The sequence below is a fragment of the Vigna umbellata genome, chromosome 2 (genome assembly GCF_029865625.1).
Source record: "Vigna umbellata cultivar VRB3 chromosome 2, Vumbellata_1.0, whole genome shotgun sequence".
NCBI classification, from domain to species: domain Eukaryota; kingdom Viridiplantae; phylum Streptophyta; class Magnoliopsida; order Fabales; family Fabaceae; genus Vigna; species Vigna umbellata.
The window spans coordinates 32,671,829-32,699,113 of NC_142166.1; the positions used below are offsets into that span (position 1 = coordinate 32,671,829).

General features: G+C 37.9%; 1 protein-coding gene and 1 pseudogene across 1 annotated transcript in view; one reads left to right on the plus strand and one right to left on the minus strand.

The window, feature by feature from the left end:
* The window catches only part of LOC148203827 (uncharacterized), a 54,411-nt pseudogene extending 38,841 nt beyond the window's left edge, over positions 1 to 15,570 (minus strand).
* A 7,544-nt stretch (positions 15,571 to 23,114) lies between these two features.
* Positions 23,115 to 27,285, plus strand: part of LOC148203828 (uncharacterized) — a 102,059-nt gene continuing 97,888 nt past the window's right edge. Inside the window, exon 1 of the mRNA XM_088107777.1 lies at positions 23,115 to 23,404. Within this exon, the coding sequence (XP_087963903.1) occupies positions 23,115 to 23,404 (290 nt within the window). The remainder of the gene's footprint in view (positions 23,405 to 27,285) is intronic.

A 27,285-nucleotide genomic window follows, 5' to 3' on the forward strand; every position in this document is an offset into this window, starting at 1 on the left:
CCTGTTGGAGATCTCAGCCTGCCCATTTGTTTGGGGGTGGTAAGGTGTAGAAACTCTGTGTGTCACCCCATATTTCTTGAGCAAAGCTTGCATGCATCTGTTGCAAAAATGGGTTCCCTGATCACTAAGAATTGCTCTAGGCACTCCAAACCTGCAAAAGAGGTGAGATCTAACAAAATCTACAACAACCCGAGCATCATTAGTCCTGGTGGCTCTAGCTTCCACCCATTTATAAACATAATCCACAACAAGGAGGATATAAGAGAAACCAAAAGAAACAGGAAAAGGACCCATGAAATCTATACCCCAGACATCAAACACCTCACAGAACAGCATAGGCTGTTGAGGCATCTCTTGTCTTTGTGAAATTGATCCTCCTGCTCTCTGACAAGGCTCACAAGTGCTGCAAATCCTCTCCGCATCTTTGAAGATGGAAGGCCAATAGAAACCACAGTCAAGCACCCTACGACCTGTTCTTTGTATTCCCAGATGACCACCAGGTGAGGAGGCATGACAAAACTGCAGGACTGAGTCAATCTCATTGTTCGGAATGCATCTCCTAGTAACCTGGTCACTGCACAACTTCCACAGATATGGGTCATCCCAAACATAATACTTAGCATCACTCTTAATTTTAGCAATCTGAGCACATGATGCTGAGGGAGGAAAAACAGAAGCAACCAAATAATTTACAATGTGTGCAAACCAAGGAGTGGGGTGAGAATAAGAAATCATCAACAAACTCTCACCAGGAAAGTCATCCTGGATGGGCAACACATCAGCTTCATTCCCAGCTCTCTCAATCCGGGTGAGGTGGTCTGCAACCAAATTCTGTGCTCCACTCCGGTCTTTGATCTGTAAGTCAAACTCCTGGAGCAGTAGCATTCACCTGATCAATCTAGGCTTTGACTCAGCCTTTTTCAACAGAAACTTTAGAGCTGCATGGTCAGTATACACAATAACAGGTGATCCAAGCAAATATGACCTAAACTTATCAAGGGCAAAAACAATTGCCAACAACTCTTTTTCAGTGGTCGTATAATTTGCTTGGGCAGCATCCAAAGTGCGTGAAGCATAGTAGATCACTCTCGTCAGCTTGTCAATTTTCTGTGTCAAGACAGCCCCCAATGCATAATTAGACGCATCACATATTAGCAAAAATGGGGCTGTCCAATCTGGTGCCTGAATGATAGGTGTGGTGGTCAAAGCTTCCTTCAGGCAATCAAACGCCTGCTTGCATCTGTCATCAAAAGCAAATTCAATATACTTCTCCAGCAGTCTAGACAAGGGGAGCGCCTTCTTGCTGAAATCTTTGATGAAGCGCCTGTAGAAACCTGCATGTCCAAGGAAAGATCGCACCTCTCGCACGCAAGAGGGGTAAGGCAACTGTGAAATCACAGATATCTTAGCAGGGTCTACCTCTATTCCCTTTTCAGAAATGATATGCCCTAGAACCAAACCTTGTTCAACCATGAAGTGACATTTCTCAAAATTGAGAACAAGGTTTGTTTCTATGCATCTTTTCAAAACTTTTTCCAGACTGTCTAAACATGCATCAAAAGAGGATCCATACACAGTAAAATCATCCATAAACACCTCTATGAAACTCTCAAGAAAGTCACTAAAAATGCTAAGCATGCACCGTTGGAAAGTACCAGGGGCGTTGCATAGACCAAAGGGCATCCTCCTATAGGCAAAAGTGCCAAAGGGGCAAGTGAATGTGGTTTTCTCTTGATCCTCAGGCGCAATATTTATTTGAAAGTAACCAGAAAAACCATCAAGAAAACAATAATGAGATTTACCTGCCAGGCGCTCCAGCATCTGATCAATGAATGGCAGGGGGAAATGATCTTTCCTGGTTGCTTGGTTGAGCCTCCTATAGTCAATGCAGACTCTCCAACTGTTCTGCACTCTAGTTGGGATAAGCTCATCCCTCTCATTCTTCACCACAGTGAGGCCAGTTTTCTTGGGCACAACATGGATGGGGCTCACCCACTGACTGTCTGAAATAGGGTAGATGATCCCAGCTTGCAAAAGCTTGGTCACCTCCTTCTTGATGACGTCCATGATCACGGGGTTTTGCCTTCTTTGTGGCTGTCTCACTGGTTTTGCCCCATCTTCCAAAAGAATTCTATGCATGCATGTGGATGGGCTAATACCAGGTATGTCAGCCAAACTCCAACTAATGGCCTTCTTGTGCTTCCTCACCACACCAAGCAACTTCTCCTCTTGAACAGAATCAAGGGAGGTAGAAATGATCACTGGTTTCTTCTCATCATCCTCCAAGTACTCGTACTTGAGGTTATCTGGAAGCTGTTTCAACTCAAGAGTAGGTGCCTGCAAGTCAGATTCATTCGTACTTCCTACAAAGTGGTTAGTGCATTCTGACTCCAAGGAATTCACAGGTAAAGGCAGAACACCTATCTCATCAGGCTCCAAATCCATATCCATGACAGTTACATTATCAACATCATCAATATCAAGAACTTCATCAACATCATTCTCACATTCAGATTCAATGCATGTATGTAGAGAAGATAGAAAAGAATGCTCTTTCTCATGCAAAGAATCAAACTCATCAACAACATATTTATCAATAATGTCATCCAACATGTCAATCTTAAAAACAGAATGGTCCTCAGCTGTGAACTTCATTGCATCAAGAATATTAAAGTGAACCATAATATCAGCAAATTCCATGGATAAAGTTCCAGCATACACATCAATCTTGGTTCGGGCAGTTTTCAAAAAGGGTCTGCCTAAGATTATGGGAGCGGATCCATGAGAGAATCCCTCCTCCATTTCCAAAACATAAAAGTCGGCAGGAAAAATCAGCTCACCAACCCTAACCAAGACATCCTCTATGTAACCTGTTAGGTGGGTAACACTCCTGTTTGCCAACTGAATGACCACACCCGTAGGTTGTAAAGGGCCAAGAGACAAAGATCTAAAAATTGAAAGAGGCATGACATTTATGGAAGTGATGGACAAATTTGTAAGCACCAAAATATGATGTCACAAACTTGTTTCACAATCGGCAAGTATGACCGAATCGTTTCAAGTAATAAACTTGGTAAGACCAAGTATCGTTCTCCCAAAGGACTCACGGCCTAGTTTAGTTATGTGATTTGTTGATTAGCTAAGACTTAAGAACACAATAATTGAAGTTTAATATGCAAAGACGAAAATTAAATATGTATGCATGAATTGATCAATGACAAAGACAAAAGATAAACACTTTCAAGGAAATATATGAATGAATATGTTGTTGGGGGTCAATTTCATCTCATCCACTCTCATATATTTTAGGAATTCAACATTCAAATCATCATTGTTAATGCCACTCTCTAATGTACCATTCTAGATGGCTTCTCCCTAATCAAATAGTTCATACAATTCCTAGCATTCCTAATGATTAGTTCATGAGTGCAGGAGCTTAAAGGCAACCAATATAATATTGTCAGTATAATATTGGGAGAAATTCCCCGGATCTAGATTTCCCCGTACGTGTCCGTATCAACAAAACCAATAATCATGCATTAGAATGAGTTAAACAATGCAAGCATTGAGCAAAGAGGAAAAACCCTAACTAATGATGAAAGAAAGCATATGTCTTAATTCAAAGATGTACTCAACAAATCCATATATGAGAGCTTCAAGAGATTACTTTGACTCCCCAACAAACATACGAGGTTTAGTTCACCATATTCATGGTGAACCTAGATGAATTACAATGAAAGTATGAAAGAATAAACCCAATAAAGGTGAAGAGGTAGCCTGAGCATCCAAGATCCTCCTTCAAAGGGGTGAAAGAGAGAGTGTTTGCCTCGTTTCTGCCAAAGATGCCTAACTATAGGACGTGCAAGCCCTTATATACTAATCTAGAGTTACAAAAGATTACAAAAGTCCAAGCCCAAAAAGTGCCGCTCAGCGGTATTTACCGCTCAGCGGTGATTGCGCGTCTTCTTTCTTCCCCTCAGCGGCCATTTTGCCCCTCAGCGGTTCCAACGTCACCTCTTGAGTGCCGCTCAGCGGTAGTTTGCCGCTGAGCGGTGCCTTCGACTTCTCCTTTTTGCACTCTTTCTTGTCTTTTCTAATGTCCTCTCTCTTATTCTTCACTTCTTTCACCAAATTCACCTCAAAACCTGCACAAGAACACTTAAATCAAGCATAAACCTGTCCAGCTTTCTTATTTCTGAAAATATAAACAAAAGGCATGATTTCAAGCTAGTTTCTAAGTCTAAAGGTTGCTTTTAATATCAACTTTAAGCATGAAAATAACAGTTTTTCAACTGTTATCACAACCCCAAACTTAGAACTTTGCTTGTCCTCAAGCAAATAAAATGTAACTCCATCTCCAACCAATTCATATGATGGTTCACTCATTCAAAATCCTCTTTTCAAGATAAGTAATAACTTCACTCAAACTTAAGACCAAGAGTTCAATCAAGATGTGCACATGCTTTAGTGTTCACAAAGTCATTTAAATTCCAACAAATGCTATTTTTCATGAATGATCAATCAATTAAGCATGGATGTTCATGTGCTTATGGAATATTTCCTCACTAGGTAAAGTGTTTCACTCAACACACAAGTGTATAAGAGGTAAAGTGTTTCACTCATTCACTCCACTATCACAATGTCACATGAATCAACTTTGCCTTTCATTTAACCACAATCAAATACATTCACAAGCATGCATCATCACAAGGACTTTTCAATGGCTTATAATGTGGCTGGGCTAACAAGAAAATTGGTTTTTCTGGATCACAAAATCCTTGAGTTAAGAGAATCATAACAACACAATCTTCTTATTCATTCCCAACTTTCTTTTGCCTTTGCTTTTGCATTTGCATTGAGCTTTGCTTCTTTTTCTTTTCTTTTCTTTGCATATTCTTACTTTTTAGCTCTTAGCTCAATGCTTTTTCCTTTTTCATGTTTCCCCAATAACCCCAAACTTGAACATTTAACAATACCACACAAGATCTTCTACTTAACTCAAGGTAAAGATTTTCAATCAAGGGTGTTCAGTGTATATTTAAGGCTAAGGGTTCAAAGGATAGAACACAACGTGTTCTCTTTTAGAAGGCTAACTTTATGAATTTGGCCAATAAAAAGGGTTTCAAAAACACGGCCTTTGATCATATGATGCAAAACAAGCAATTGATTCAATCATAGAAAACCTGGGCAAAGTCATTCATGCTTTCAAAGTAACAGCATTCAACAATAACAACTCTGGAGCTCAAAACCTCACATATAAGCTCATTCACATTTGACATGCACATCCTGCTTAATTTCACAATCACAATCATGATATTATGCATTTGTTCACAAAGCTTGTGAATCACCTGTATAAGCATTTTAATGTGCACATCATCTCAACATCAATCAATCAATAAGCATCATCAAGCATTACTTATCACACAATCACAGTTAATAGCAAACCATCATAAGGAACCAGGTGTTCAATAGAGTACATCAAACCCTAATCTAAAAACAAAAACAAATAAGTTCAGAAAACTTAAACCACAAAAGCATAATCATATGATAGCATTCATCAGTAAATGCTATCTCAGCTCCTCATCAGTCCGAGCTCTCTGTATCTTCCTCTTCCTCTTCATCATCATCTTCATCAAATGCATCCTCCTCCTCAGCTTCATCTTCATCCATGTCTCGGGCTGAAGCTTCAGCTGCTTCAGCTCCTCCATGCCATGGTTCTTCTGGCCAAGCTACCACATTATGGAATTCATCCATAGTCCACCTGTGTGCTGGAGGGGTATCATACATCCCCACTATCATCTCAGCCGTGGCCACCTGCCCTCTGTGGATGGACTGCAACTGAGCACGTATAAGAGACATATACATGTCCCTCATCTGGAATGGTTCTGCCTCATGAGTATCAGCAGAAGTCCTGCTTTGTGCTGGCCTTCTCTCTCTACGAGCCTGGCGTGGTGGCACTGGCTGAGCTGCCTCCTCACCTCCACAGTACTGTCTGTAATAGGCCTCATCTATAGCTTTTCTTGGCCTCTCAAATGGTGGAACAGAAGTGTCCACCCCAGCTAGCTTGCAAAGGTGAGTGATCAAAGAAGGATGTCCCAGTGGTGCTTTGTTGTTTGAGGTGTTAGCACACACACTAATCTCATCAGCTATCACCTGCCCAATATTAACATTCAAGTTTCTGATAGCACAGTAGATGAAGAGTGCCCTGTTGAGAGTAATATCTGACACATGTGAACATGGCTGAATGTTGGCATGAGAAAATGCCATCCAATACTTTGCAAGAGGAGTCAAATCTGTCCTCCTAATATTAACCACTGAGCCAGATCTATTCCTTTGGAAGTGTCCTCCAGGTATGCACAATACTCTCTCAACATCCTCAAAGTCAGCACCTTCCTCCATGCTAAGAGCAAACTGGCATTGCTCACCAGCCCACACAGTATCCAGAAAGTTATTGATGGAGTCAGGATCATACCTGATAGCATGGCCTCTAACATAGCCCAAATAATTCTCAGCTGGATAATCACCAATCTTCTTTGCATTGGTGTAGAATTCTTTCACCACAGCTATGTTGGCAGGTGATGGATAAGTGGCTAGCTTCCCCCAATCATTCCCTAACACTTGCTCTCCAAATTGAGGAGCAAAGTTAGGTATCATTCCAACCTTTCTCTCCATTAGAAGTCTCCTGTCCTGAACCACCCTAAAGTGCTTCTCATGTTTCCTAGAGAGGAACCTGCCATTATGGGGCTGCTCTGGTTCCTTTTCCTTTCTCTTGGTTGCCATGGTTTTCAATCTCTTTCCTGAAGAGGATGTCATTCCTGCATTCAAACATAAATCCAAAACCACAGAACATGATGTTAATCATTAGTAAACACAAAACAAAACTCCTTTTGAAGCTAAACCACCGCTGAGGGCCAGAATTTCCCCTCAGCGCCACCAGTGCCACATTCAAACACGCAACAAACCAGAAAAAGCAAATCTGGTAGAGTGCCGCTCAGCGGTAAATGCCGCTCAGCGGTGATCTGCAGATTTTTGCAAATCTCGTTTTTAAACTGTCCTAACTCCACCCAAATGCAATTTTCAGTTTTCCAGTTCATAATCAAGCAGTTTAATCGGTTCAAACATCAAATATATCATCAAATCATGCATAGAAATCAAAACCCCTAAATATTCATGCTTTGACAATCACAGTCAATTTCAAGAACCCTAGAATGAACAAAATGCATTTTACTTACTTGGGTGGAGATGCTAGATGATATGAGAATGCTTCCAAACTAGAATGCTCTCTTCCAACCCCAAACTTTGATAGCACACTAGTGTAAAAGTGAGTGGAAGAGAAATTTTCTAAAGAGGGAAGAGTAAAAAGATGTGGGAAACCTAAGAGGAGATATGTGGGAGTCTTAGTGCAGAGAAGAGCTTGAAAGAATATAAAAACGCGCAGCTTAGGGTTTAAAAATACCCCAATGGGCTCGGGTTCCGCTAAGGGGAACTTAAGCCCATCTGCGATAGTACCGCTCAGCGGTAATTGCCGCTCAGCGGCACTTTCGTGATGTGCCCTTCTCCTTCTTTTCTTGACCTACGTGCCTTCCTAGCATACCCCTCATAGGTTCCCTGCAATTCAATGTTAAAAATGCTTATGCAAATCCTAAAAATAAACAAACAGAAAACAATCAATCAACTGGGTTGCCTCCCAGGTAGCGCTTGTTTAACGTCACGAGCCTGACCCAAAATCCACCAACACCCATCAGTAGGTGTTTCAAACTTACCAGCACCCATCAGTAGGTGCAAAATCTTCTCACCAACACCCATCAGTAGGTGTTACAAACTTAGTATCCTTCAGTAGATACTTAACCACCTAGCATCCTTTAGTAGATGCTAAATCCAACAAAATAATGTCCAGAATAATGTTCACAAATTACAAATTATAAAACCAAATCAAAAGTTTGTAAATCTACTGGGTTGCCTCCCAGCAAGCGCTTCTTTAACGTCACTAGCTTGACCCTGTTAAAGCTCACGTTCCATCTTCTTTATAATTGATGTAGTCCTTCCACCAACCTTTCAACTGCTTCCTTTGGACTGTTTTGGACTCTCTAGAATATGGAGACTCTATCTCTATCATCTCCTTCTCTTTAAAGCCTTTTATAACCCACAACTTGTTCTTGAGTCTTACAGGTATGCCAAGTTGGAGTTTTAATTTTTTCCAGTCTCTAGGAACTTCTTCTCCTTTTCCAATCTCTTCTACCTTGGGTGCCTGAAAATACAAACAATGGTTATCAGAAACCTCAAGATTTTTATTTTTACCTCTAGTTATGGGTGCATCTCGAAATGCAGCTTTATAACTGGCTTCTTCCTCCTTTGCTTGTGTTTCATCTTTGAAGACATCCACCACCACTCTCTCCTCTCCATCTTGGAGAACCACTATACCTTCATTCACATCTATGATAGCCCTGGCCGTTTTCATAAACGGTCTTCCAAGTATAAAAGGTATCTTCTCGGTTTCCATCTTCATCACCACAAAGTCTGCCAAGAACTGAAGTTTGCCAACACAAACTACAATGTCTTCTGCAATCCCACATGGCTCCTTTGAAGATCCATCAGCCATTACAAGATTAACCTTTACAGGTTTTATTTCAACATGGCCAATTTGCTCCAATAGAGAATAAGGCATCAAGTTAACACTTGAGCCTAAATCAAGGAGAGCTTTCTTTACCTTTTTCTTCCCTATAATGCAAGGGATAGAAAAACTGCCTGGATCTGCTGCTTTTGGTGGGAATGATTCTTTCTTAACAGTTATACACTTTTCTTCCTCATCCTCTCTACGTCTTCTTTTTGTAGAGGTTCCTTCATCTGATTTGGTGTAAACTGCTATTTTCTGTAGAATTTGTTCCCAAGGAGCTTCATTATCAACCATTTTGAATAAATCTGTGAAATCCATTGGTTTCTCCTGATTTGTTAGAAAAGGAAAAGTGTCCTTTCTTTCTTCTTCTCTTCTCTCTTCTGTTTCATCTTCTTCCAACTCAATGATCTCTTCATTTACACTCTTGACCACTTTGCACTCTTCTCTGGGGTTAACCTCAGTATTAGCCCCAAAGTTTCTGTTGGGTCTTTCTTCCAATTGCTTGGTGATCTGACCCATCTGAATCTCCAAATTCTTTATAGCAGCTTCAGTGCTCTTTTGAGAAGATTCAGTTTTCTGGATGAATTGCTGAAGAGTTTCTTCCAACCTTGTTGATCTGTCATTAAGCATAGATAATTGTTGCCACAAGGTTGGTTGCTGCTGCTGCTTATTATACTGATTAGCCTGCCCAGTTTGTCCTTGGCCAATGCTTGGATGTGGTTTCCAACCCTGATTATAATTCCCTTGACGGTATGGAAACTGATTAGCCATGAAGTTAACATCCTCCACGGCCTCCACTGGAAAAGCACACTGGCCATTTATGTGATCACCTCCACATAGTTCGCACAACTGGGTTTGTATCTGGGCAGCAGACTTCAACTCTTTAGGTAATTGAGCCAAAGTTTTTGTCAGAGTCTCTAGCTGTTGAGTTAGAATTTTATTCTGTGCTAGCAAAGCATCATGCGTTTGTAATTGTAGAACCCCTTTCTGTGGCATAGGAGCTCCTCTTTCATTGTGCAGCTCATTATCACTTGTAGCCATATTTTCAATGATTTCAGTTGCTTCCTCTGGAGTCTTCCATTTGATATTGCCTCCAGCTGAGGCATCTAGCATCATCTTGGTTTGTGAACCAAGCCCTCCAAGGAAAGTTAGGACTACTTCTTGATCTTCAAAGCCATGCGTGGGAGTTTTACGTAACAAGCTTTTATACCTATCCCATGCATGTCCAAGTGATTCTTCCATGCCCTGCTTGAATGAAGATATCTCTTGCTTTCCCTTAGTCACTTTAGATTGTGGGAAGTATTTATTCAAAAACTTTGCAACCATTGCTTCCCACTCCGTGAAACTTTCTTCTGGAAAAGAGTTCAACCAAAGCTTAGCATTGCCTCCCAATGAGAAAGGAAACAAGCTAAGTTTGATAGCTTCGTCTGGCACCCCATTAATCTTGACCGTGTTACAGATCTCATTAAATGTTGTAAGGTGCTCATATGGGCTTTCATGTGATAACCCATTAAATTGATTACTCTTTACCAGTTGAATTAATGCTGGTTTGACCTCCATGTTGGCTGCATTGACTCTAGGTCGAGCTATGCTATTGAAGTGCTGAGGTCCAGCAAGATTAGTGTAATCTGCAAGAGTTCTTCTAGCATTATTATTGTTCTCCATACTCCCTGTGCTATGAACAGAACCTTGTAGTGATGATTGTAGGAGAGTTTCAGGAGAAGGGAAAAGTTCTCTGGACGTTCTGATTCTTCTCCTCCTTCTACTCTCGTCTAGCCCTTCAAGCAGTGGTTCTGTTGTTTTCTTACTTCTAGTTCGAATTGCCTCCTGCATGCACAAGAAAACAAAACCCTAGAAAAGATTTGTTAGCACAAAAAGATATAGAAGAAAATAAAGATTGAAAAGATATAAGAAGATAAAAGATTTAGAAGATAGAATCAAATAAAATAGAATAAAACCTAATCTAAAAAAATAAAATCTAATCTAAAAGATAAAATAAAATAAAATCTAACCTAACCTAAAAGATAGAATAAGAATAAAATAAAATCTAACCTAAAAAAATAAAATCTAATAAAATAAAATAAAATCTAATCTAAAAAGATAAAAAGATAAAATACAATAAAAAACAGAAAAATAAAAACAAAAATTCAAATTAAAGTCAAAGATAATCAATAATCACACAAATTAACCAGTTAAACCATGAATCCCCGGCAACGGCGCCAAAAACTTGATGGACAAATTTGTAAGCACCAAAATATGATGTCACAAACTTGTTTCACAATCGGCAAGTATGACCGAATCGTTTCAAGTAATAAACTTGGTAAGACCAAGTATCGTTCTCCCAAAGGACTCACGGCCTAGTTTAGTTATGTGATTTGTTGATTAGCTAAGACTTAAGAACACAATAATTGAAGTTTAATATGCAAAGACGAAAATTAAATATGTATGCATGAATTGATCAATGACAAAGACAAAAGATAAACACTTTCAAGGAAATATATGAATGAATATGTTGTTGGGGGTCAATTTCATCTCATCCACTCTCATATATTTTAGGAATTCAACATTCAAATCATCATTGTTAATGCCACTCTCTAATGTACCATTCTAGATGGCTTCTCCCTAATCAAATAGTTCATACAATTCCTAGCATTCCTAATGATTAGTTCATGAGTGCAGGAGCTTAAAGGCAACCAATATAATATTGTCAGTATAATATTGGGAGAAATTCCCCGGATCTAGATTTCCCCGTACGTGTCCGTATCAACAAAACCAATAATCATGCATTAGAATGAGTTAAACAATGCAAGCATTGAGCAAAGAGGAAAAACCCTAACTAATGATGAAAGAAAGCATATGTCTTAATTCAAAGATGTACTCAACAAATCCATATATGAGAGCTTCAAGAGATTACTTTGACTCCCCAACAAACATACAAGGTTTAGTTCACCATATTCATGGTGAACCTAGATGAATTACAATGAAAGTATGAAAGAATAAACCCAATAAAGGTGGAGAGGTAGCCTGAGCATCCAAGATCCTCCTTCAAAGGGGTGAAAGAGAGAGTGTTTGCCTCGTTTCTGCCAAAGATGCCTAACTATAGGACGTGCAAGCCCTTATATACTAATCTAGAGTTACAAAAGATTACAAAAGTCCAAGCCCAAAAAGTGCCGCTCAGCGGTATTTACCGCTCAGCGGTGATTGCGCGTCTTCTTTCTTCCCCTCAGCGGCCATTTTGCCCCTCAGCGGTTCCAACGTCACCTCTTGAGTGCCGCTCAGCGGTAGTTTGCCGCTGAGCGGTGCCTTCGACTTCTCCTTTTTGCACTCTTTCTTGTCTTTTCTAATGTCCTCTCTCTTATTCTTCACTTCTTTCACCAAATTCACCTCAAAACCTGCACAAGAACACTTAAATCAAGCATAAACCTGTCCAGCTTTCTTATTTCTGAAAATATAAACAAAAGGCATGATTTCAAGCTAGTTTCTAAGTCTAAAGGTTGCTTTTAATATCAACTTTAAGCATGAAAATAACAGTTTTTCAACTGTTATCAGGAAGCACCCAAATCAAGCATGGCATTTTCGAATTTACTATTTCCAATCAGACAAGGAATGCAAAACGTACCTGGGTCCTTGCACTTTTCAGGAACGTTGATAACAGTTGAAAAACTGTTATTTTCATGCTTAAAATTGACACAAAAAAGCAACCTTTACACTTAGAAACTAGCTTGAAATCATTCTTTTCTTCATATTTTCAGAAATAAGAGAGTTGGACAGGTTTATGCTTGATTTCGGTGTTTTTGTGCAGGTTTTGAGGTGAATTTGGTGAAAGAAGTGAAGAAGGAGAGAGATGGAATCAGAAAAGACATCAAAAAGTGCAAAAGGAGAAGTCGAAGTCATCGCTCAGCGGCAGTTTACCGCTGAGCGGCAATCAGGAGCTTACGGGAGGTCCGTTGAGGGGAAGAAACGACTCACGCACTTACCGTTGAGCGGTACTTTACCGCTGAGCAGCACTTTTATGGGCTTGGACCTAATTTTCTGTAATTTACGGATAATATATAAGCTTTAGGGTTTCCTAGGGTTAGGTATCCTTGGCAGAAACGAAGCAAACACTCTCTCTTCCACCCCTTTGAAGGAGGATCTTGGATGCTCAGGCTTCCTCTTCACCTTTCTAGGGTTTTATCTTTCATACTTTCATTGTTATTCATCTAGGTTCACCATGAATATGGTGAACTAAACTTTGTATGTTTGTTGGGGAATCAATGTAATCTTTTGAAGCTCTCATATATGGAATTTGTTTTTACATCTTTTATTTAAGACCTATGCTTTCTTTCATCATTAGTTAGGGTTTTTCCTCTTTGCTTAATGCTTGCATTGTTTAACTCATTCGATGCATGATTATTGGTTTTGTCGATACGGGCACGTACGGGGAAGTCTAGATCCGGGGAATCTCTCCCAATATTATATTGGTTGTCGTTAAGCTCCTGCACTTATGAACTAATTATTAGGAATGCTAGGAATTGTATGAACTCGTAATTAGGGAGAAGCCTTCTTGAAAGGTACTTTAGAGAGTGGCATTAACAATGATGATTTGAATGTTGAAATCCTAAAATATATGAGAGTGGATAAGATGAAATTGACCCCCAACAACATATTCATACATATATTTCATTGAAAGTGTTTATCTTTTGCTTTTGCCATTGATCAAAACCTCATGCATACATGTTTATTTTTGTCTTTTGCATATAAAAATCCAAATATTTCGTCCTTAAGTCTTAGCTAATCAACAAACCACACAACTAAACTAGGCCGTGAGTCCTTTGGGAAGAACGATACTTGGTCTTACCAAGTTTATTACTTGAACGATTCGGTCATACTTGCCGATTGTAAAACAAGTTTGTGACATCATATTTTGGTGATCATAAATTTGTCCATCAAACGTGCGGGACCGACTTACCAATGAGCGCGGATACATTCCTGCCCATGCTGATTCTTTCATCTCCTTTCATTTTCCTCTTATGCGTGCATAGGTCCTTCAGGAATTTTGCATATCTAGGAATCTGCTTTATGGCATCAAGTAGAGGTATGTTCACCTCTACCTTCCTGAAGGTCTCCAATATTTCTTTGTCCACCTCTTCCATCTTTTTGCTAGGCATCGCCTTTGGATGAAATGGAAGAGGAATCTGGTGGGGCAAGGTAGGAGATGTGCTAGTGGTGGTAGAAGAAGAAGAACCACCGGAAGAAGAAGGTCCACCTGCCTCAAATGTCTTGCTTGGACCAGCCTGGTCCTCTTTTATGTGGGAAGTAGCAGGTTTAAGTTTAGGACGTTCAGGTGCCTGAGATGGCATGGTGGGCACAAAAATTTGCTTCCCAGATCTGAGGGTGATGGCACTAACATTCTTAGGATTCTGCACAGTTTGGGATGGCAATTTATCAGAATTCTGAGACTGTGCCTGATTCAGCTGTGTAGCTATCTGCCCCATTTGATTCGTCAAGCTCTGGATGGAAGCTTTTGTCCCCTGCTGAAATTGCATGTTTTGAATAGTCATCTGCTTCACCAACTCCTCCAAGGTAAGCTCAGAAGAAGAACTGGAAGGTTGGGAAGGAATCTCTTGCTGCTGCTGTTGTTGTTGCCTCTAGTGTTGTTGCATAGGTGGAGGCACATATCTGTTAGGTGCTCCAGCATTCTGGAAAGGTGGCGCCTGCTGCTGATGCTGTGGCGCATTGTTCCATCTAAGATTGGGGTGATTCCTCCACCCTGGGTTGTACCTGTTGCTGGACAAGTCATGATTTTGCTGTTGTGGCTGCCTGTTAGTGTAGATGTTCGTAGCATAAGCCTGAGGCGCATCAGAGGTAGCAGAGTGCTGCAAAGAAGGACATGCATCTGTATAGTGGTCACTGGAAGGACAAATAGCACATAGTCGTGCAACAGATGCAGATGGAGCTGCAGATCTTTGGTTGGTAGTCAACTGTGTCACCAACTTTGTAAGAGAGTCAATCTTGCCTTCTAACTTGCTTTCAACAGCTGATAAAGACTGGGCAACAACATCATGTATGCCCCTCACCACAATGGCATCATTCTTGGTGCTAAACTGCTGGGAGTTGGAGGCCATCTTCTCAATCAATTGCCTGGCCTCAGCAGGTGTGGTGTCTCCAAGAGCTCCACCACTGGCAGCATCAATCATACCCCGATCCATGTTGTTCAAACCCTCATAGAAATACTGGATAAGGAGTTGTTCAGGTATCTGATGGTGGGGGCAGCTAGCACAAAGTGTCTTGAATCTCTCCCAATACTCATACAAGTTCTCTCCACCAAGCTGCCTAATCCCAATTATGTCTTTTCTGATAGCTGTGGTCCGGGATGCTGGGAAAAATTTATCCAAGAACAGCCTCTTCAGATCATCCCAGCTAGTGACGGATCTAGGCGCCAAACCATACAACCAATCCTTAGCAACATTTTCCAATGAATGAGGGAATGCCTTCAAGAAGATGTGCTCTTCAGGAACATCATGTGGTTTCATACTGGAACAGACAATGTGGAATTCCTTCAAATGCTTATGAGGACTCTCACCTGCAAGACCATGAAACTTGGGCAACAAATGGATCAGTCCAGCCTTGAGAATAAATGGAACGTCCTCATCAGGATATTGGATGCACAAGCTTTCAATATCGAAATCAGGTGCAGCCATCTCCCTAAAAGTCCTCTCACGAGGTGGAGGTTGTGCCATATTGTTCTCAGTGTGAAAAACAACAGAATAAGAATCAGAATCAAGTGCAGATGCAACAGATGCAGTAGATGCAGTATGCATAAAGTACTCAGCAGTGGGATGCACAATATCCAATGGAACAGACTCAAAAACAGACTCTAAAGATAAATTTCTAGAATGCCTAGCTAACCTATGAAAAGTTCTATCAATCTCAGGATCAAAGGGTGGTATAGGCCCAGGATTTCCCCTAGTCATGCACTAAGTCCCAACACCCTAAAATCATGAAACGATAGCACAAAAAATTCGAACACACAAAACAACCTAAGCAAACAAATCACACATACTCAAACATACAAGACAAAACAGATACAAACACTCAAACAACACATTAACAACACAAAAGACCTAAGACCGAACCGTTGGTCCCCGGCAACGGTGCCAAAATTTGATGCGGGCTGTCGCGGCCGATCAAATTTGATGTGCATTAAAGAATGTTGTATAGTGCTAGGAAGTGACTCCTAGGTCGTCTCTCAAGGACCAAATGTGGTTCGAGTCTTAGCTCAAACACGTAGTAGTGGGGGGTTTGACAGTGTTTTTGTGATTACAAGCAGACTAAATTAAAACTAGAAATTAAATACAACTAAGCACAATTCAAAACATTAAAATAAATGAACAAAGCAGGAAGACCGAACGGTCCTACAGATGATCGAACGGTTCTATATTGACACCAAACAGTCTCTAAAGCAATTGCAGAAATTGGAAATGTAGGAAGATAGAGAAGCCGAACAAAATAAACAACATAATGAATAAAAACCATAAATCGAACAGTCCTAAAACAAGATGTGTGAACTAATTAAAATGCAGCAATAATAATAAAAAAAAAGTTTGGCTAATAACGAAATACACATTGCAACTTGGAATAAAATTTCAAGAAAAATTCATATGCTTGAACCAATTAAAATCACGGCTAAAAAAAATACGTTAAATACTCTTAAACTTCAACGTTGAGCTAAGAAATAAAATACTGAATTTTACATTGAAAACCGTGAATGTTGAATCCATAAGTAAGCTGCTTCCGTGTGCACATGTGTGCCTCCTTCTCCAAGACCAAGTGATCCGAGTGTGCCTTTCTCCAGCCAATGAATCAACCTTTTTCCAATCAATTATCACCGTCACCTTGTGTGCATTTCTCTAGATTGCGTGTTACACCTATTCCTATTTCCAAGCTGGATGTGACCGTGCTGCTTCCAAAAATTTCATCACCGTTCATTCACCAAGTTGAACGTGACTTCTCCCTATCACCGTACTGCACTAAGTTGGACGTGAGCAGCTCGTGCCTCCAACAAAAACCATTGCTTGCTTTCACTTCTTTAATGTTCAATGTAAAAACGTGTCTTCCATATGGGTGGCAGCTGACGCTCCACACGTCCAGCCCTTCCAAATCAGTGTTCCCCTAATGCCGTAACGTGTTGTGTGATTGGCGACCCTCCATTCCAGCTCCTTCTTGAACCTCGTCCCACAAGCGTGTGCACGCTACCAGCAAGAAGAATGAAAGGCCTTCTTCCCCTCCGTGAAGCCACACTTCTCAACGTGCTAAAATGAAGATGGCGGAATAAAAGAAAAGGCAACCCATGTCCCGTAACAGCGTGCAGAATCACAAGAAGAAAAGAACATTCAATAAAAAGCTCTGTAACCAATTGGAAGCAGCAATGAATAAATCAAAAATGCAGAGTCAAAATCATCTCTTCATTCATCATTGAAGAACATCGCTCAAGCAAAAAGAAAAAAAAAAGAAAAATGTGTCTCCGTTCATCAATCCCCGCGTTTTTTGCCAAAAGAATTCCAAAAACTAAGAGCCAAAAAACCAAGATCGAGAGAGTGGCAAGTGGCGGCTGGCCCCCTCTCTTAGGCCGTGAGTTCCCTTTTAATAAGGGTGGGGTCCACACAAAAACCCTAAGATGCCAAGTCATCTTTCTCTACTTTTGGGTCTAGTCTACTTTACCAAAAATTGACCCAAAATGTAAGAGTTGATTCAAAAATTCTAAACTACTGAATTACAATTTAATTAATTCTAAAATTTTTGTGTGGAGAGTTTTGAATTTAATTGCATTCTTCCTGATGTCCCAAAATGTATCTCCAAAATTCTTCCTGTAATAAAAAATGCACTTAATCAGCTCAGAAAACCCAAATTAGCACAATTATAAATTTCCGACCAAATTAAGCAGAATTCGGAAAACGGGGAAATAACAGACAATTAAACACAATTCCCTGGTTTATTTAAGTGCAATAAACTAAATATAATTCAAGAAATAACGACTCATCACCCTAGGACGTCCTAAAGCTTATATACTATTCTAAAATTACAGAAAATTAGGCCCAAGGACAAATAGTGCCGCTCAGCGGTAAACTACCGCTCAACAGTAAGTGCGTGAGTTGTTTTCTTCCCCTCAGCGGCCAAATCACCCCTCAGCGGATCCAACGTGACTGCCTGAGTGCCGCTCAGCGGTAAACTGCCGTTGAACGGCAGTTGCGGCTTCTCCTTTTGTACTTTTTAATGTCTTTTCTGATTCCATCTCTATCCTTCTTCACTTCTTTCACCAAATTCACCTTAAAACCTGCACAAAAACACTGAAATCAAGCATAAACCTGTCCAGCTCTCTTATTTCTAAAAATATGACCAAAAGCATGATTTCAAGCTAGTTTCTAAGTGTTAAAGGTTGCTTTTAGTATCAATTTTAAGCATGAAAATAACAGTTTTTCAACTGTTATCATGGACCACCATGTGTCATACCTATTTTTCTTGTATGAATTGCCCATCTTTTGTTGATACTCTAATAGTTAGCTTGATTCTGTGTTGTGCAACTAAGGAGAATATGCATGATTTGATATGATTGAGGCATTTCTTATTTTAGCTACTTGGCCAAATAAACTTGTCCTAACATTAATCCATTGGAACCCCCTTTGAGCCTTAAGCCTATTTTTCTTGTTTCCAGTCATTGTCAAATGAGAAAAGAAGAATCATATGTTCCTTACCTTAGGAAAGAAGAAGGAGTAATGGATTCTGTTAGAAGTAAAGTGATGAATAAGTGTGTGGGTGAGTACCTCACCCACAAAACAATAAAAAGGGTAAAAAGGAAGATGAAAAGTTGAAGTTTTAAAACAAAAGAGAAAAAAAAATCTTCCTTAAAAGAGCAAGAAATAGAGTTGTTTTTGAAATCAAGTGTCATTATTCTTTTTATATCAATTTCAAAAGCTCAGAAATTCCAAGAAAATTTCCTTCCTTTGCCTTGGCCTCAATACAACCTTTAAAAAGCCCTCATGATCAATAATTGCATGTTTTCTGAAGTATGTGAATGATAGAGTCTTGTTAATATCAAGGGTGTCTACTTACATGGGTATTTTGAGTGTAAACACAAGCCAAAAACACTTGAGAGAGTTGGAGAGGAATAAATACATATTGACTTGAGTGTTATCTTTCATATTTTATTTTCTTGGGAATTCAAAAAGGTCCACTTATGTGTGAATAATAGAGTGATTTCATTTGCATGTCCATGACAAAGTAATGTCTAGATGATTGATCTATGTCTAATGCTACTCATTCTTTTGATTCAAATGCAAAATATGGAATAAAATGACTCAGAACAAAGTCTTGGAATTAATCAATTTTGCCCAAGAGTGCAAAAGGATAAGTGTGGGGGTGTGATGAGTGCATATTTATGCCCACATTTATGCTTTAAAATTCAAATTTTTGATGGGATAATTGTGCTTAAATGGTTGATTTTAAGTGAATTTGTGATGATTGGAATTGTTGGGTTTGGGAAATAAAGAGACGTAAAAAGTGAGTTTTAGCGCATAAATTATTCTTGGATGTTCTAATGTTTATTTGTGCAGTTGAGAATATAAGTTTTATTGGTCCAAATGGCAATTCAAGGCCCAAAATCATATTTTATTTAGAAATTTCAGAACGGGCTAAAGTGCAGATAGAAGAAATTTCAGGGCATTTGTGCAATTTTGGAAAGTCAGAAAAGGTAAAAGATAAAATTCAGTTGTTGAATTAATGTAATTTGGGAATATCAACAGAAAATATCTTTCAAATAATGTTATAATTATCTAAATTTTTTAGTTATTTGGAAGATATAAGATAAAAGATTTTGTCAACTAAATATTCATAGTCCAAGCCCAATCAAGCCCTATATAAAGAGACCCAGGGGGGAATTCAATTCATTCATTCTCTCATACTCCTCTCACTTTTCTTTCAATTTGTATTCAACTCCATTCATGGAGAGCTAAGAATCTAGGGCTATTATGCTGTAATTCCATTATGGATTTTGAGGTTAGATTGAGTTAATGCAATTGTTTATTTTGATTATTGATTTAAGTTGTTCTCTCTCTATGTCTTTCATCTCTCTATCAAATTAAAAGCAAAGATTTTTGCATCATAATGTGTTTGAATCTACATGCATATTGATTATATGAGTTCTAGGGTTTCTAGGTTTAATTGAGAATCTACTTTGATTTAATTTAGGAACTTTCATATGATTAAATGGTTTTTACTATGAATTGAGAATGTACTTTGATTGATTAGTAATAATTTCAACTATAATCAATTGAGAATTTACTTTGATTGATTAGCTTTTAATTTGGTTAGGAGATTTAAGAATAGACATGATTAAACACAATAGAATTTGATTGAGAATGTACTTTGGTTGAACTTCTTGTGAATAATCTAGAAAGGTTTTGCATTTGATTGAGAATTTACTTTGGTTAAATGCATGATTGCCCTCAACTTAATTAAGAATGTACTTTAATTAATTTGAAACTTAAACAATAATTAATTCAACAGTTATTCGTGAATAACCGATGAGGAATCTATCTTGGAAAAGCAGTGGAATTAGCCTATTTAATCATAACTATTTTTAAGTTTCTTATTTATTCTTTAAACATTCTTCAACCATTACTTTTATTCATAAGCATTGCATAACATTCATAAGAGTCAGATATTCGAAAACAATTCCGTGTTCGTAGGGAGACGACTCAGGGTTACTTTAGCCCTATCAACTTTCTTGGATACTACTTGGCAATACTGAAGTTGTCTTGAAAAGTAGTATTAATTTGATAGCTTCAACGACAGTGTATCAAATTTGGCGTCGGTGCCGGGGAATACAGTTAGTATTTTGAATATTTTGATTCTTATTTTTACTTTTATTTTTATTTTATTTTTTATTTTTATTTTATTTTATTTAACGCACATACATTTAATTTAATTTGAGTTATTTTGTAGCCTTTAGTCATTCTTGTTTTAGCAAAAATCTTTGTTCTTGTTTTAATTAAGAATTTCTATTGACAAATACTTGAGGCTAGTTTGAATACACTCTGGCTAGGAAAGACTTGGTACTTAAGTTGTCCATTGTGACGCACCTCTCTTTCCTGGGAGTGGACCCAAGAAGTCTCTCTTATCTCTTATTTGAAATCTTTCTCTAAAGCAAGAATAAAAGAAAAACAGAAGTAACAAAGAAACAACTTCAAGCAGATTGCATAGTGCATGACCAGAGCTAACCCGTGAGAATTTTATCAAATTAACCCAGAAGTCGAAAGGAATTTGCGTAAGCTGTGAAGAAGTTTGAAATTTGGGTGTTCTACTGAGGGAACACTTCTTACATCTGAAGCCAAACCACCTTCATTATCTCCAGTCACAAACATACCATCCAATCCTTTACCTGATCCTAACCCAAAGAATATGGCACAAAGAACCATTAGACAGTTAGCCACCTCCCAGAATACAGTTATCCGAAGTAACATTGAATACCCTAATGAGGAGTGGGAGTTGAGATATGACTTGTTAAATGCCTTACCAAAGTTCAATGGGTTATCAAGGGAGAATCCACACAAGCACTTGAGACAATTTCACATGTTGTGTGAAAACTTTAAATCTCCGAGGATCACAATAGAGAGCCTTAAAATGAGAGCTTTTCCTTTTACTCTTTAAGGAGCAGCTCAAGATTGGTGGTATTATCTCTCTGCACATATTACAAATTGGGAAACTATTGAAAGACTCTTTCTTGAGAAGTATTTTCCTGCATCTAGATTATCAGCTATCCGCAGAGAAATTCAAGATATAAGACAGAGAGATAAAGAGAATCTTAGTGAGTATTGGGAAAGATTCAAGAAACTATGTTCTTCATGCCCTCAACTCGAAATGGAAGATTTAATTCTAAGCTTTTATGAAGGCTTAAGTCCTACTGATAGGTCATGGGCAGATGCTGCAAGCGGAGGATCTTTCTTAGACAGGTCACCAGAAGATGGTATAGATCTAATTGAACAGAAGGCAGTAGACAATGAACAGTATGACACAAGAGAAAATTCAGTGACTTTGTTGAAGGGAGTGCATGAAATTGATAATGCTGCAGTTGATGGAAATAGGATAGATGAAATATTGAATAAGCTAGAAAGAAAACTCGATGAGATTGCAAGTTTGTTTAAAACCTCAACTCCACAAATTGCTAAGAAGTGTGGAATTTGCATTTCAACTAACCATTATACTGATGAATGTCCTAGCTTGGTGGAAACAACTGTGGAAAACCCATCTCAAGCTTTTGCTGCAAACATGATTGGAGGAAATAGACCATACCAAAATTATCATGATTCGTCCTCCAACAGGTATCAACAGAATAAACAACCTTATGTTCTACCTCAACAAAGGCAGCAACCTCAACCTGAAATGTCACTACAAGATTTCATGAAAATAATACTTGAGCAAAATTCAGAAATCAAGAAATCAATTGTAGAGTTGACTTAGAGGGTGAAAAATTAGAGGCTAAGGAGTCAAATAAACTACGTGCACAAACAATGATCAACCCGCAAAATGTAAGTGCTATTACTTTGAGAACGGGTAAGCAAGTAAAAGGCCATGAAGGAGCCCAAGAGTATGAAGATAAGAAGAAAGAAGGAGTGCAAATTGATGACAATGGAGGACCAAGTGAACCATCACCTGAGACTACCACTGATAAATTCAGGTTAGTATCCTCTAACTCTTCTTCTAAAAATTCTTCTTCATCTTATTCTCCACCTCCTCCATATCCAAATCGATTGAAACCGAAAAAAAAATGGAGGAATTAGACCAAGAGATCTTAAATACTTTCAAAAAGGTGGAGATCAACATTCCCTTGCTAGATGTTGTTAAGCAAATCCGTAATTACGCCAAGTTTTTGAAAGAAATTTGCACAAATAGAAGGCGTTTTAGGGATAATGAGGTTCTGAATTTGGGAAGAAATGTGTCAAGCTTGATTAAGAAGCATATTGAAATACCACGAAAATGCAAGGATCCAGGTATGTTTTCTGTTCCATGTGTTATTGGAAATTCAAAGTTTGACAATGCCATGCTAGATTTAGGGGCTTCCATAAATGTAATGCCTTTATTAGTGTTTACTTCTCTATCTTTGGGACCTCTTAAGACTACTGGTGTGGTCATTCAATTGGCCAACCGTAGCACAGTTAACCCTGCAGGTGTGCTTGAGGACGTCCTTGTCCGAGTAGACAAGTTAATTTTTCCTATAGATTTCTATATATTGGACATGAAGGATGATGAAGGAATCAGTCCAACAACTATTATCTTGGGAAGACCTTTCATGATGAAAGCACGAACCAAGATAGATGTGCATGCAAGATCATTGACAATGGAGATAGGAGACGAGAAGGTGTGGTTCAACGTGTTGGAAGCTGGGAAGCACCAGATTAAAGATCATTCTTTGTTTTGTATTGACTTATCAAGTGATGTTGTAAACAATTTTTCTTTTTCAAATATGTCGTGCCTAATTTTGGACAAAAAAGAAAACTGTAAAGCAGGTGATATTGAGGACGCGGTATTGATAGATGATATCTCTGTGGCGTTCGAGTGTGATGTTGAGGTGGCTGAGATTACCTTAGGCAGTAAAATTTTGCCATCTGTGGTACAACCACCCATTTTGGAGTTGAAACTTTTACCATCCCATTTGAAGTATGCTTATCTTGAGAGGGATGGGAAACTCCCTATTATTATATCTGCATTGCTTACTGATGAGCAGGAAAAACAACTATTACAGGTTATTAGAGACCACAAGAATGCAATAGGCTGGACTTTAGGAGATATTCCTAATATTAGCCCTTCTTTTTGCATGCATAGAATACTTTTGGAGGAGGATGTTAAACCAGTGAGACAACCTCAAGGAAGACTGAATCCTCAACTGGTGGGGGTTGTAATGAAAAAGGACACCAAGTTGCTACAAACAGGTCTTATATATTCAAATTCTGACAGCACTTGTGTGGGGCCTATACATGTGGTTCCTGAGAAATATGGAATCACAATGGTCAAGAATGAGAAGGACAAGTTGACTCCTATTCACGATAAAAGTGGGTCACATAATTTAGTAGTTGACCATCTTAGTAGGATTGAAAAGGGAAAAGATAACATTCCTATCCAGGATGACTTTTCCAATGAAGTCCTACTAACATTCCTTCCACCATGAAGGAGGTAAGTTCCCTCATACTTTTTCTGTGCATTCCATATATAAGGTATACAATGAGCAATATGCATAGTTTAAGTGTGGGGGTGTGGGAAACAATTAATTTTGTTCCCTATTTTGTTTGTTTTTAAATAAATGTTTGCATTGGATTTGAAAGTTTCAATCAGTAACTAGAATGATCATGAATTCAAGAAAAAAAAAATGAGTCATGTTGATATGAGTAAATTGCTTCTATGATTTGCTGATTGAGTTGACTTGAGAATTTCCTGATTAAATCTTTTGTGAAAGAAATTTGAACCATGTGAGTTTTGAACTTAATGTTAAGGATGGACCACCATGTGCCATACCTATTTTTCTTGTGTGAATTGCCCATGTTTTGTTGATACTACAATAGTTAGCTTGATTCTGTGTTGTGCAACTAAGGAGAATATGCATGATTTGATATGATTGAGGCATTTCTTGTTTTAGCTACTTGGCCAAATAAACTTGTCCTAACATTAATCCATTGGAACCCCCTTTGAGCCTTAAGCCTATTTTTCTTGTTTCCAGTCATTGTCAAATGAGAAAAGAAGAATCATATGTTCCTTACCTTAGGAAAGAAGAAGGAGTAATGGATTCTGTTAGAAATAAAGTGATGAATAAGTGTGTGGGTGAGTACCTCACCCATAAAACAATAAAAAGGGTAAAAAGGAAGATGAAAAGTTGAAGTTTTAAAACAAAAGAGAAAAAAAAATCTTCTTTAAAAGAGCAAGAAATAGAGTTGTTTTTGAAATCAAGTGTCATTACTCTTTCTCTATCAATTTCAAAAGCTCATAAATTCCAAGAAAATTTCCTACCTTTGCCTTGGCCTCAATACAACCTTTAAAAAGCCCTCATGATCAACAATTGCATGTTTTCTGAAGTATGTGAATGAAAGAGTCTTGTTAATATCAAGGGTGTCTACTTACAATGGTATTTTGAGTGTAAACACAAGCCAAAAACACTTGAGAGAGTTGGACAGGAATAGATACATATTGACTTGAGTGTTATCTTTCATATTTTATTTTCTTGGGAATTCAAAAAGGTCCACTTATGTGTGAATAATATAGTGATTTCATTTGCATGTCCATGACAAAGTAATGTCTAGATGATTGATCTATGTCTAGTGCTACTCATTCTTTTGATTCAAATGCAAAATATGGAATAAAATGACTCAGCACAAAGTCTTGGAATTAATCAATTTTGCCCAGGAGTGCAAAAGGATAAGTGTGGAGGTGTGATGAGTGCATATTTATGCCCACATTTATGCTTTAAAATTCAAATTTTTGATGGGATAATTGTGCTTAAATGGTTGATTTTAAGTGAATTTGTGATGATTGAAATTGTTGGGTTTGGGAAATAAAGAGACGTAAAAAGTGAGTTTTAGCGCATAAATTATTCTTGGATGTTCTAATGTTTATTTGTGCAGCTGAGAATATAAGTTTTATTGGTCCAAATGGCAATTCAAGGCCCAAAATCAGATTTTATTTAGAAATTTCAGAACGGGCTAAAGTGCAGATAGAAGAAATTTCAGGGCATTTGTGCAATTTTGGAAAGTTAGAAAAGCTAAAAGATAAAATTCAGTTGTTGAATTAATGTAATTTGGGAATATCAACAGAAAATATCTTCCAAATAATGTTATAATTATCTAAATTTTTTAGTTATTTGGAAGATATAAGATAAAAGATTTTGTCAACTGAATATTCATAGTCCATGCCCAATCAAGCCCTATATAAAGAGACCCAGAGGGGAAATCAATTCATTCATTCTCTCATACTCCTCTCACTTTTCTTTCATCTTGTATTCAACTCCATTCATGGAGAGCTAAGCATCTAGGGCTATTATGCTGTAATTCCATTATGGATTTTGAGGTTAGATTGAGTTAATGCAATTGTTTATTTTGATTATTGATTTAAGTTGTTCTCTCTCTATGTATTTCATCTCTCTATCAAATTAAAAGCAAAGATTTTTGCATCATAATGTGTTTGAATCTACATGCATATTGATTATATGAGTTCTAGGGTTTCTAGGTTTAATTGAGAATCTCCTTTGATTTAATTTAGGAACTTTCATATGATTAAATGGTTTTTACTATGAATTGAGAATGTACTTTGATTGATTAGTAATAATTTCAACTATAATCAATTGAGAATTTACTTTGATTGATTAGCTTTTAATTTGGTTAGGAGATTTAAGAATAGACATGATTAAGCACAATAGAATTTGATTGAGAATGTACTTTGGTTGAATTTATTGTGAATAATCTAGAAAGGTTTTGCATTTGATTGAGAATTTACTTTGGTTAAATGCATGATCGCCCTCAAATTAATTAAGAATGTACTTTAATTAATTTGAAACTTAAACAATAATTAATTCAACAATTATTCATGAAAAACATATGACAAATCTATCTTGGAAAAGCAGTGGAATTAGCCTATTTAATCATAACTATTTTTAAGTTTCTTATTTATTCTTTAAACATTCTTCAACCATTACTTTTATTCATAAGCATTGCATAACATTCATAAGAGTCAGATATTCGAAAGCAATTTCGTGTTCGTAGGGAGACGACTCAGGGTTACTTTAGCCCTATCTACTTTCTTGGATACTACTTGGCAATACTGAAGTTGCCTTGAAAAGTAGTATTAATGTGATAGCTTCAACGACAGCGTATTTGGGATTGAGTTTTTTTCTTCTTTCTTTTAAAGTCCAGGATCTTTGGAAGCACACGGTTATTAATCTTGGAGGTGCAACAACCACCTTGAGAGGATTTATTTTCCTTTTCTTTGCTTGAGCTAGGGGACGTTGCTTCAGTTATTGGGAGACACATGGGAGCAGCTTCACGGTGCTTCTAAGATGCATTCCATTTCTTAAATTAAGCATAGAAATTTTATTCCCGCTGTAATGTTTATCTCATTTATTAGCTTATGCATTTCAATAGCGTAAGATGCAAATTCTAGTTTGGGAAATTTCATTTCACGTGCGTCATGTAGTTGGAATTAAAATTTCGTTTTGGTTGAACGTTTTTTTATTATTTTTCTTTTAGTGTTGATTCCGTGATGAATAGCATTTTCTTGTTAGCTTAAGTATTGTATTTGAATATCACACCACGTGTTTCTTTATTATTAGCTGCAGTTTAATTAGTTCACACACCTTGCTTTAGGACTGTTCGGTTTAATGTTTTCATTTACTTTAATGCTTTCAACTATGTTTGGTTGTCTTTAATTTCCAGTTTTTATTTAGTTCATTTCTAATGACAAAAACACTTTCACCAACCCCCCTACTAGGTGTGTGACCTGATTCACGAACCACAGTTTGGTCCTTGAGAGACGACCTAGGAGTCATTTCCTAGCACTATACTACATTTTAATTTGATGGACAAATTTATGATCACCAAAATATGATGTCACAAACTTGTTTTACAATCGGCAAGTATGACCGAATCGTTCAAGTA